Source organism: Branchiostoma belcheri, unplaced genomic scaffold (genome assembly GCF_001625305.1).
Source record: "Branchiostoma belcheri isolate BF01 breed outbred unplaced genomic scaffold, Haploidv18h27 scaffold141, whole genome shotgun sequence".
Classification (NCBI taxonomy): Eukaryota; Metazoa; Chordata; class Leptocardii; order Amphioxiformes; family Branchiostomatidae; genus Branchiostoma; species Branchiostoma belcheri.
The window spans coordinates 114,195-124,386 of NW_017802836.1; the positions used below are offsets into that span (position 1 = coordinate 114,195).

The 10,192-nt window shown below is 42.6% G+C and overlaps 2 protein-coding genes across 3 annotated transcripts; both read left to right on the forward strand.

The window, feature by feature from the left end:
* Positions 1-3,343: 3,343 nt before the first annotated feature.
* On the forward strand, positions 3,344-5,841 carry LOC109464823 (major intracellular serine protease-like). 2 transcript variants are annotated; one of them, XM_019761897.1, is made up of 3 exons: positions 3,344-4,417; positions 4,735-4,834; positions 5,136-5,841. In XM_019761897.1, the coding sequence occupies exons 1-3, from the start codon at positions 3,412-3,414 to the stop codon at positions 5,332-5,334; spliced, it is 1,305 nt and encodes a 434-aa protein (XP_019617456.1). In that variant the 5' UTR covers positions 3,344-3,411; the 3' UTR covers positions 5,335-5,841. The 2 variants fall into 2 exon arrangements, with proteins under 2 accessions (XP_019617456.1, XP_019617457.1); XM_019761898.1 differs by lacking the exon at positions 3,344-4,417 and having other exon boundaries at positions 4,582-4,834.
* A 196-nt stretch (positions 5,842-6,037) lies between these two features.
* Positions 6,038-10,147, forward strand: LOC109464836. Its single transcript, XM_019761918.1, has 4 exons — positions 6,038-6,407; positions 7,237-9,027; positions 9,227-9,326; positions 9,549-10,147. Exons 2-4 carry the CDS (start codon positions 7,293-7,295, stop codon positions 9,691-9,693), a joined length of 1,980 nt encoding a protein of 659 aa, XP_019617477.1. The 5' UTR covers positions 6,038-6,407; positions 7,237-7,292; the 3' UTR covers positions 9,694-10,147.
* Positions 10,148-10,192: the final 45 nt, after the last annotated feature.

Consider the following 10,192-nt stretch of genomic DNA (forward strand, 5'->3'; position numbering starts at 1 on the left):
ATGTCTGTTGTGTATATATATATATATATATATATATATATATATATATGTATTCAAGTTATTCCTTTGTACCTAACCCAGCGGGTATGTTTGTACAATAAAGGTCTTCATTCTTCATTCATCAATGCAGTTTATAGTGTCTAAGATGCATATCCTTACTGTTCTTTAAAGCAACAGCTAATTCTAAATTTTATCAAATATAAACTCTCTCTTCTCCCATGCATGTTGTTTTTGAGAGAAGAGCTCAAACTAAACTTTGCTCTTGTTTGTCGTTAAACGCACAGGTACGGAAACCTTGACCCTTGGCGACTGTTCAAGTACGGACCAGACCACTTCCGGCAGGTGGTGGAGGAGATCGTCGGGCCACTTCCTGTTCTCCAGCCCGAAAGCCGAGATGCTGAGACGCAGACACACGAGTTAAGCTGTTAAATTTAACAGGCAGGGCAAGAAACTCGTGAGCAAAGACACTAAAATAACGTATATTGATGATGTAGCTATGGAAGCTCAAGTAGTGAGATTAGGAGAACGCTTAGTTTTGGCTAGTTTGGATTTAAATCTATCAATCATCAAATGACAAAGCCATAAAATGATCGTAAGAACCATCTGTCTTTTAACACAGGCAGCAGATGTTGTCATTAAGCGTACTTTACTCCTTTAATCCCCAAGCAGATCATATGGTGGCAAGGCAATATCCACTGGCCAGAGGAGTGTGGTGGCTAATAGATACTCCTCTGACCAATGGATACTGTCTTGCCACCGTATGATCTGCTTGGGGGTTAGACTACTTAGACAACTCATCCAGTTGCTTGATTTATGTTTTATCATGTAACGGTTTACATGGATGTCTTACCTTTATTAATGCATTGAAATACTTAAACCAAGATATGTTTTGCATTTAAGGAGCAAAACATTTCAACAGTATGATCATGAAAGATGGCCGTTCTCAATATTTGTCATTTTATGCCAATTTTTGTATTCCTAGCCTTTATAGCTGTGTATGTGTGCCATTAAACTAAAGCATTGACCTATGAAATGTCTGAATCGCTTAATTGAGTGCTCCGATACAAATCCTATATGTTACTCGTGGATAACACAATGCCTTTATTTTGTTAAACAGATCCTTGATTATCATAGGCTGGACTTTGTTCAATAACAACGCTCACTGCGTCACATCTCCACGAGACTATTGATATCATGATTGTCTACATTTACAGTTACTTTGAATGTCCCAGTTATGACTAATGACAAAAAGGCATATTTCTATATCATCCATTTGGCAGGTCCGTAGTTTGAAAATTCTAATTATCATCGATATGGGTGTTTTGGCTAAACATTGCAAGTCGCATACCTATTGTTTACGAGCCAGGGGTCTGCCCTACAATCGACCAAACAAACACGTTGTTTGCTCAACACAAATACCACGCCATGATGACATGGTAACTGCACGCAAGGTGTTACGTAAGTGCACTTTGAAACGAATCCCTGATTGGCCCAATCTGAGGTGAAGAGTTCATTTGTATCATGAGTTGAATCTGCGTGAGAGGGTCCTGTCGTCTCATTCCTGCATAAGTATAGCCCAATGGTTGACATCGACAATTGACTACTACAGACCATTGAACGTCTTACAAGAGTAGGTGAGTCAGGTCATGCTTCCCTATAGTCGTATGAAGTCAAGGATAGGAAAGGATATCATGATTGTTTACATTTACATTTACTTCGAATGTCACAATTATGACTAATAATAAAAAAGACATGTTTCTATATCATCCGTTTGGCAGATCCGTAGTTTAAAAAATTCAAGGTGTCATCGACATGGTTGTTTTCACTAAACATTGCTAGACGCGTAAAAAGTGTTTACGAGCTCGGAGTTCGCCCTACCATGACCACGCAAACCCGCTGTTTGCTCAATATCAACGCCAAACCATGATAAAATGATAACTGCATGCAAGGTGTTACGTCAGTGTACTTTGAAACGAATCCCTGATTGGCCAATTCTGAGGTGGCGTGAGTGAGACGTTTTTTTTTCAAGAGTCGCCACCATTTAGATTGCACACCAAAGAGTTCGAAAACACTTGAATGTGCTCTGCAGTAAAGACTGTTAGATTAACATTTTGTCCGGCCTTTCAAGCATCCCCAAGACCACCAGTATAAAGGTAAGCCTACCAGGCAACTTATCCCGGGCGTTGTTTACATTTACTACGTTGTAACTCTATTTGCAGACGATGAATAGTTGGCTTTTTGTACAATATATCGTACATGTGATACCTGTAGTGACCTAGCAAAAAAAGACGAAAAACAGAATTAAGGTGGGAGAGGGTGCACTAAATTCAGGAGAGCCCGCTAAGTATGATTAGCCTCCCTGGTGCAATGCACTACATTTTGCCAAATTCGTGATCAGGTCTGTACTATATATATTTGGTCAAGGATGTTAGGCACAGCTTACAAGTATACAGCATCATTAGGAGCAAGACTACGTTTCGCATCATGACGAGGATATTGTTGTACATTGTAGTGATGATAAATATGTGACATGTATGCACAAGCTTCAATTGCAATAAATCAAGTTGCTAAACTAAATGGACATGAGTTTGATGCATTTCTGTTGGAGTTCAATGGGGAATCATTTCTTAAGTCAATTCAATATCATTTCTTGGTCAAATTGTCAAAATATATACCTGCAACAACTTCAGCTGTAATTTCTGCTTTCAGACACCCACCAAACGCTGTCACTGAAAATCTACACTGATGGCGAGGTTATTTCCGGAAATAGAGGTATTTACCACCGGAAATGAAAGCATATGGAGCCTCGATTGGATAAAGAACACACCATTGAAGTTTGCGAAACACATGAAAGTGTTGGACCTTACAGGTATTGGATTTAAAAATACCCGACAATTTTACAAGAATGTGTTTGTCAAGACCACTAACGCAGTGATTGACAAACTTGAAGCTGATGGTGTCGTTCACATTGGTCTGATGTCTCTTCTTCTGTACTCCGATCAAAGTTCGAATGTACAAAGAGAGACTTACATGACTGGGTGTTTGTTGGCAGCAGAATGCATCGCAAGGATTCTCGCTCGAGTTACTGTTGATCATATTGTCTTCCAAAATTATGATTGCCTTCAGCAAATTTACGCAATATGTGCACAAATCAATGTTTTGCGCGTACAAAATCCCATCCACATTCACTTCTTAAATGGTACGACATATTTCGTTGCTACAACCGATCCATGCCGGCCCCTGCAGCTCAAATTTTGTCCAACTGAATCGTATAACCGAATTTACGACAGGTTCTGTTTGAACCTACACCTAAATCCTAAAAAGATGAATGTTACTACTGTTAGTGAACAAGAATGGTTTCCACCTGCCGTATACCGACCTTCTAACGAAGATCATGCTGATACTTGTAACATGTTATCGGTGCATATCATGATGAACCTTGATCGTCATAAGAGCAACATTTCCTTGGGGGCATCGCGAGACCTGTCGTTAGAAGACTTTCCAAACATTAAAGTCACCTGTTACTTTGATTCTCTATACATTCATATAGTAAAGCTGTGCAGTAACCTGGAAATAGCATCTGAGCTTGAGTGGCCAATACAGATGACATATCGGCATAGTGCCACTATAACTAAGGACGCAAAGTCCGCTTGTTTTGACTCATGGACAAATCGGAATCCAAATATATATTCTCCCTTTGGTAGTGAACGGAACCCTCACAACCTGTTGAATTTATCTGAGTCACTACAGAAGATTTCACCTTCCCGCTGTGTCACAGTTGCTATCCTGGATACAGGGATTCTCTGTTGCCATGAGGAATTCCATGGAAAGATTGCCGCTATCAAGAACTTCGTGCCGAACGAAGCGAATGACCTCTGCTATGACTATAATGGTCACGGGACGAACTGTGCTTTTATTGTGCTCCAGACCGCTCCATTCGTACGTTTGGTGATCTGTAAGGTGATCAGCAGTCAAGGTCACGGTCAGCTAAAATGGGCGGCAGACGCCGTCGATTGGTTGTTGAAAGACGAGTCCGGCCCCAAGAACTACTGCCCAGTTGACATTATTTCCATGTCTTTCGGAGGCAGCATATTTGACATTGACTTAAAACGGGCGGTTTCTGAAGCAATCTCTCAAGGCAAAGTGGTGGTTGCTGCCGCAAGTAACGATGGGAGAAAGAAACTCACGAACATCGCCTTTCCCGCGAGATTTGGGGACGTGATCTGTGTGGGAAGCTGTAACGATTTGGGCCAGCCGTCTTCCTTCACGCCAACCGGACGTGAGATCGACTTTCTCGCACACGGAGAAGACATATATATACGTTCTCTCAGTTCAATGCCCAGATCCGGAACATCAGAAGCGACGCCACTAGTTGCTGGCATCACAGCCATGGCAATTTCGTACGCAGAAACCACAGGTACGACAGTTTAGCTCTGAATGATATTTTTTATATTGCCCAGTTACAAAGGCATATGGGGGATACTCAACAATTGCATGATACATATAGCTTCTTGTATGTAGCCTGGAGTCCAACCTTGTAAATTTAGTCCGCTCCCCAAGCTAATGGGCAGCGGACTGGACTCCAGGCTAACTTGTATAGTAGTTTTGAAAGCTTGCATGTGTATTTACCAAAGACTGCCGTACAAAATGTAATTGTATATTGATATCTAGGGACTTTCTTATGTACTGTCTTTTTATGCACTTTCATTATATACAACGATTGTGTCCCTCCAGGTGGCCAAACGATGAGATCTACCGTCTGCCACACAACTGTCATGCGCGAAATTCTTCGCAAGATGGCGTCCATGCCTGGTCACCACGACGAGCACATGGGGTGAGTTTGAAAACATAAACTAGTGTAACTGTTTGTTAACTGCACAGCATAAGCTTTAAACGTATTGTCATTTGAAATTTTGCAAAATATAGTTTCAAGCTCCATCTCATCAGGCTTGTAACAGCCATGTAAATTGGAAAAGTAGTGAATTGTGTGCTTTTTTTTTACACAAGAAAACAATTACTTAAGCAAATGGATAAGTTTCAAAAACTGTCAGACGTTTTAAGTAGCATCCACTACTTTTCGTCTGTGACTGAACCAACCTTTTTCGACATTTTCTTGTTTGCCAATAAACGCACAGGTACGGGAACCTGGACCCTTGGCGACTGTTCAAGTACGGACCAGACCACTTCCGGCAGGTGGTGGAGGAAATCGTCGGACCACTTCCGGTCAGTCAGCAGTTTGCCGCGGCGCAGCCGCACCCACCTGGTAACAAACGGGAGCGACAACGGAGAGCTAGCGACTCAGAAGTTGAACTGCATAGAGGAAGTGAACGCTAGTAATGGAGTAGTCATGGAGACTAAAGAATTTAGTACTGTAAACCTGTGTTTTCCGAACAATTGCAGTAATTAGTGTCCCTCCCTCCGGACAAAGAATGCCACGCTTACCTTTCTAGACGAATAGAAAAGAATTTGAGTTAAAGTTGAGTCAGATTTGACCCCTCAACACGCCCCAAACCCTGCTGACTATTCCAGAATGGTTCGCTGGTGTCCTGCAGACTAACAGCTTAATACCAGCCAACAAGCTAGCCAATCCCTAACCATCACCCTTTTGTGATTACAATCAGCATACTTCAGCGAAGCAATCACTACTTTACCTTGCGGACCTTGGAACTCACATACCTGGGGTTTAGAAGGTTGGCCTACCATGACAAAACATACACTTTGCTCAATGCAAATACCATGCCATATGGACACGGTAACTGCACGCAAGGTATTAGGTGCTGCAATGCAATGTGAACCAGTCAGAATTGCCCTAAGGAAGGCGACAGACGGTCACCGAAACGTCGGCTGAATAAAAGACCTGGTTGTGTAAAAAAGAGTCTCTTTACTCAGTGCCTTAACAACCTGATGAAACTATTCAGTGAGGTGTTACGTAAGTGCACTTTGAAACGAATCCCTATAAATTGGCCAATTCTGAGGTAGTGTGAGTAAGACGTTATTTTTGCAAGAGTCGCGCAGTTGAATGGTGACACATTAGAAAAAGCCTCATTGCATAATACATATTCAGGTGCCAGGTATATACAAGGGCATTTTATTTAAGAGAGATTAAGAATGTAAGAATCACTAAAATCTTGCATCAGGGACTTTCCTGTCTACGGTTACCACGTACCATAGTTATTGACAAACGTCATTTCCGTTGAGTGCACCACGTGACCAGTATAGACCAATCGTGGACCAATTATTCGAAAGGGGATTCCCCCAATCGATATGAATAAACACGGGGGTTTCCGTCTCGCCATTTTGACTGCACACCAAAGAAAGAGGAAACACTTGTGATTACCTTACAGTAAAGACTCGTTGGGTGACGTTTTGCCGGACTTTCAAGCATCCCCAAGATCACCAGTATAAAGGTAAGCCTACCAGGCAACTTGTCCCGGGCACTGTTTGCTTCTACTGCATTGTAAATCTATTTGCATACGCTTACATACCTGGCTCTTTGTATATGTACATGTGATACCTGTAGTCAAACGTCTAACCTGGCAGGTATGACGTCTTCTCAAAACCCGTGCCCTACGGAGTCCATATATATATATATAGATAGATAAATAGATAGATAGAGAGAGAGAGAGACTCAGAGAGAGAGAGGAGAGAGAGAGATACCGCCCTGTATATGCATAATTTGGAGGTATTTCTTGTGCAACGCATCCCACCGCAGCGAAATGCAACGAATACGGAAGTAACTACGCCACCGCAGGGCAAACAAGTCAAGGGGCTATGGCCTGGTTAGGACATCAAATTTTTGTAAAATATTGTGTAAAATGCCGGCAGGACAAGAGTTGAAAAAAAAAGAAACACAGAATAAAGGAGACCCTCACAGGGGTGGGGGGGTGTTGTTAGCAATAACGCCCTACACTAAATTCAGGAGAGCCCGCTATTAAAGTATGATTAACCTCCTTGGTACAATGTACTACATTTGGCGAAATTCGTGATCAGGTCTGTACTATATATTTGGTCAAAGATGTCATATCCTATAAACCGCCTTGGTTTGGCACAGCTTACAGGTATACAGCGTTATTAGGAGGAAGACTAAGTTTCGCATCATGACCAGGATATTAATTGTGGTGCTAAATCGATTTGCTACAATAAATGGAGGTTCGTTGGGAAATCGTTTCTTGATTATGTCTTGTTCAAATGATAAAATATAGCTGTAATAACCTTGGCTGCATTTTCTGCTTTCAGACACCAAACGCTTCCACAAGCTCCATTCTTGTTGCAAAGTCGGTAAATCTACTGTGATGGCGAGCCTATTTCATGAAACAGATGTCTTCACGACCAACAAGTCTAACCTATGGACCATCGAGTGGCTAAAGGACACATCATTGAAGTTTGCGAAATACATGAAGGTGTTGGACCTTACTGGTATTGGATTTGAAAATAATTCCCACATTCAACTACTTGACGAGGATACGTTTATCAATACCACTAACGCAGTGATCGACAAACTCCAAGCTGATAATGTCGTTCACATACGACTGGTATCGCTTCGTTTGCCTGAATATCCGTATGTGAAAGAACAAAAGAAAAAGGAAAGGCCACAAGGTCTGTTGGTAGCAGAATGTATCGGAAAGATTCTCTCCAGGGTAGCTGTTGATCACATTTACTTTCAAACTGGGGGCTGCCTGGAACAAATCTACATGATGTGTGCCCAAATCAATGACATGCGCGTACAAAACCCCATTCACGTTCACTGCCCTTATAGGGAGTCTGCAAGGCGCTACTGTACAACCAATCCATGCCGGCCCCTACAAGTTAGACTTTATCATTTGACAGAGTATCCAAATCGATCGAAGCGGTCAGGTCCAGATGACGAATTCTGCTTGAATGTACGCCTTAATCTTAATCCTAGAAAAACGTGTGCTGACGACTCTGGGCATACCGAACACCCATCTGACGAAGATCATGGTGATACCTGTAAGATGATAACAGTGCACATCTCTATGCACACGTTCATTGACCCTACAGGAAGATCCGCCTTTGGGTTAGAATTAAGAACATCGCAAGGCCTGTCGTTAGAAGACTTTCCAAATATTGACGTCATCCCTCATTACGGCGAGAATAACACTATGAATCGTATACATCGTCAAAGGGGGGAAGTCACCTCTGTGACAGTAGAAATGTGCCGTGAGCTTGGAGTAACATCTGTGCTTGAGTGGCCAATACAGGTGTCCTTGACGTATGATGACACCATAGCTAGGGACGCAAAGTCCGCTTGTTTTGACTCAAGGGAAGGTGGCTATAGCCATCCTTTGACGCGGAACGATGACGCAGACTCTTTATCTGAGTCGCTAGAGAAGATATCCCCTCCTCGCTGTGTCACAGTCGCTGTCCTGGACACAGGGATTCTCGCTTGCCGTAGTGAATTCCTTGGTAAGATCGCTGCAATTAAGAATTTTGTGCCGAACGAAGCGAATGACCTCTGTTATGACTATAATGGTCACGGAACGGGTTGTGCAGGTATCGTGCTTCAGACCGCTCCTTTTATACGGTTGGTGATCTGTAAGGTGATGAGTAGTCAAGGATGCGGTCAACCGAAATGGGCGGCAGATGCCATTGATTGGTTGTTGAATGACGAGTCCGGCCCCAAGAACTACTGCCCAGTTGACGTTATTTCTATGTCGTTGGGTTGGAACTCCTTTGATTCCAACCTGAGACGGGCAGTTTCTGACGCGATTGCCCAAGGCAAAGTGGTGGTTGCTGCCGCAAGTAACGACGGGAGAAGGCATGTGACAAATATCGCCTTTCCCGCGAGATTTGGGGACGTGATCTGTGTGGGAAGCTGTAACGATTTGGGCCAGCCGTCTTCCTTCACCCCAACTGGACGCGAGGTCGACTTTCTTGCACCTGGAGAAAACATACAAGCCCCAGGTTCTGACGGCTTTGACCAAGTCAAAATCATGTCCGGAACATCAGAGGCAACACCAGCAGTTGCCGGCATCGCAGCCAGGGTGATTTCCTACGCTGAAGATATAGGTATTAATAATGCTATATTTAGTTTCTCTTTATATGATTTTACAGATATTACTTACTTTTAAAGTTGTTGAAATGAACTGTGATCTCTATAAGTTCTTCAATTTTCGTCACGAAGTGGGTCACAAAAAGCTTCGTTATTAATTCGAAAAGGTTGTAAGTTGATATCTTACAATGTTGACCATGGAAATTGTCCCTCTAGGTGGACAAGAGATGCGTTCTGCCGTCTGCCACACAGCTGTCATGCGAGAGGTTCTTCGTAAGATGGCGTCCATGCCTGGTCACCACGACGAGCACATGGGGTGAGTTTGAAAACATTAACAGTTGTTACACAGCATAAATTTGTTATTTGCAACATACTATTTAATTGTTTGCAAAAGATGGGGTAAGATCACTAATCTAAGATACTTCTATTTACTGTTCTGTTAAACAACATGTAAATGTAATCAGGCACTTAACTCCACCACCTCCCACCCTTGTTGTTTTGAGAAAAGAGCTAAAAGAATATGTTTATGTTTGTACAGGTACGGGAACCTGAACCCTTTGAGACTGTTCAAGTACGGACCAGACCACTTCCGGCAGGTGGTGGAGGAGATCGTCGGGCCACTTCCTGTACCTCAGCCCGCACGCCGAGATGCTGGGACACAGACACACGAGTTTAACTGCTAAAATAAAGCAGGGCAAGAAACTCGTGAGCAGGGACACTAAGATAACGATAGTGATGAAGTGGGCATGGGAACTAAAGTTTAGAACTCAGAACTGTAAATATCTCAGAACTGTACACCTCTCAGAACAATAGTAGAGTAGTATAAATGAGAGAATAAGTAGCGTGCGTAATCCAGTGGTTAGTGACCCTGCCTCTGGACCAAGAAGTCATGTGTTTGAATGTTTAGCTGTATGTAAGTCGAGGTCCTTAGGGCGGGACGTTAAGCCATGGTCCACTGATCATTGTACTTGTCAACAGGAGCTATTGGAATTTTTCCGGTACAATGAACCTGTATATACTGTACGTCATCGGTACCTCAACTGTTGATTGATTTCATTTCGGTTAAACTGGTAGAAGATCCCTTTTATTTTTCCACTCTTAACGATCGAGTGAGAAAACATTGAGTACGAGCGGAGTATGTTAGAATTAACCAAGATAGAAATACCCAATGTATATCATTAA

Excerpts from the sequence above, each read along its gene's own strand:
- LOC109464823 (XM_019761897.1), top strand. The coding sequence starts at position 3,412 with ATGTTATCGGTGCATATCATGATGAACCTTGATCGTCATAAGAGCAAC. Across the intron at positions 4,418-4,734 it reads TTCGTACGCAGAAACCACAG|GTGGCCAAACGATGAGATCT; the intron begins GTACGACAGTTT and ends GTGTCCCTCCAG. Across the intron at positions 4,835-5,135 it reads CACCACGACGAGCACATGGG|GTACGGGAACCTGGACCCTT; the intron begins GTGAGTTTGAAA and ends ATAAACGCACAG.
- LOC109464836 (XM_019761918.1), top strand. The coding sequence starts at position 7,293 with ATGGCGAGCCTATTTCATGAAACAGATGTCTTCACGACCAACAAGTCT. Across the intron at positions 9,028-9,226 it reads TTCCTACGCTGAAGATATAG|GTGGACAAGAGATGCGTTCT; the intron begins GTATTAATAATG and ends TTGTCCCTCTAG. Across the intron at positions 9,327-9,548 it reads CACCACGACGAGCACATGGG|GTACGGGAACCTGAACCCTT; the intron begins GTGAGTTTGAAA and ends ATGTTTGTACAG.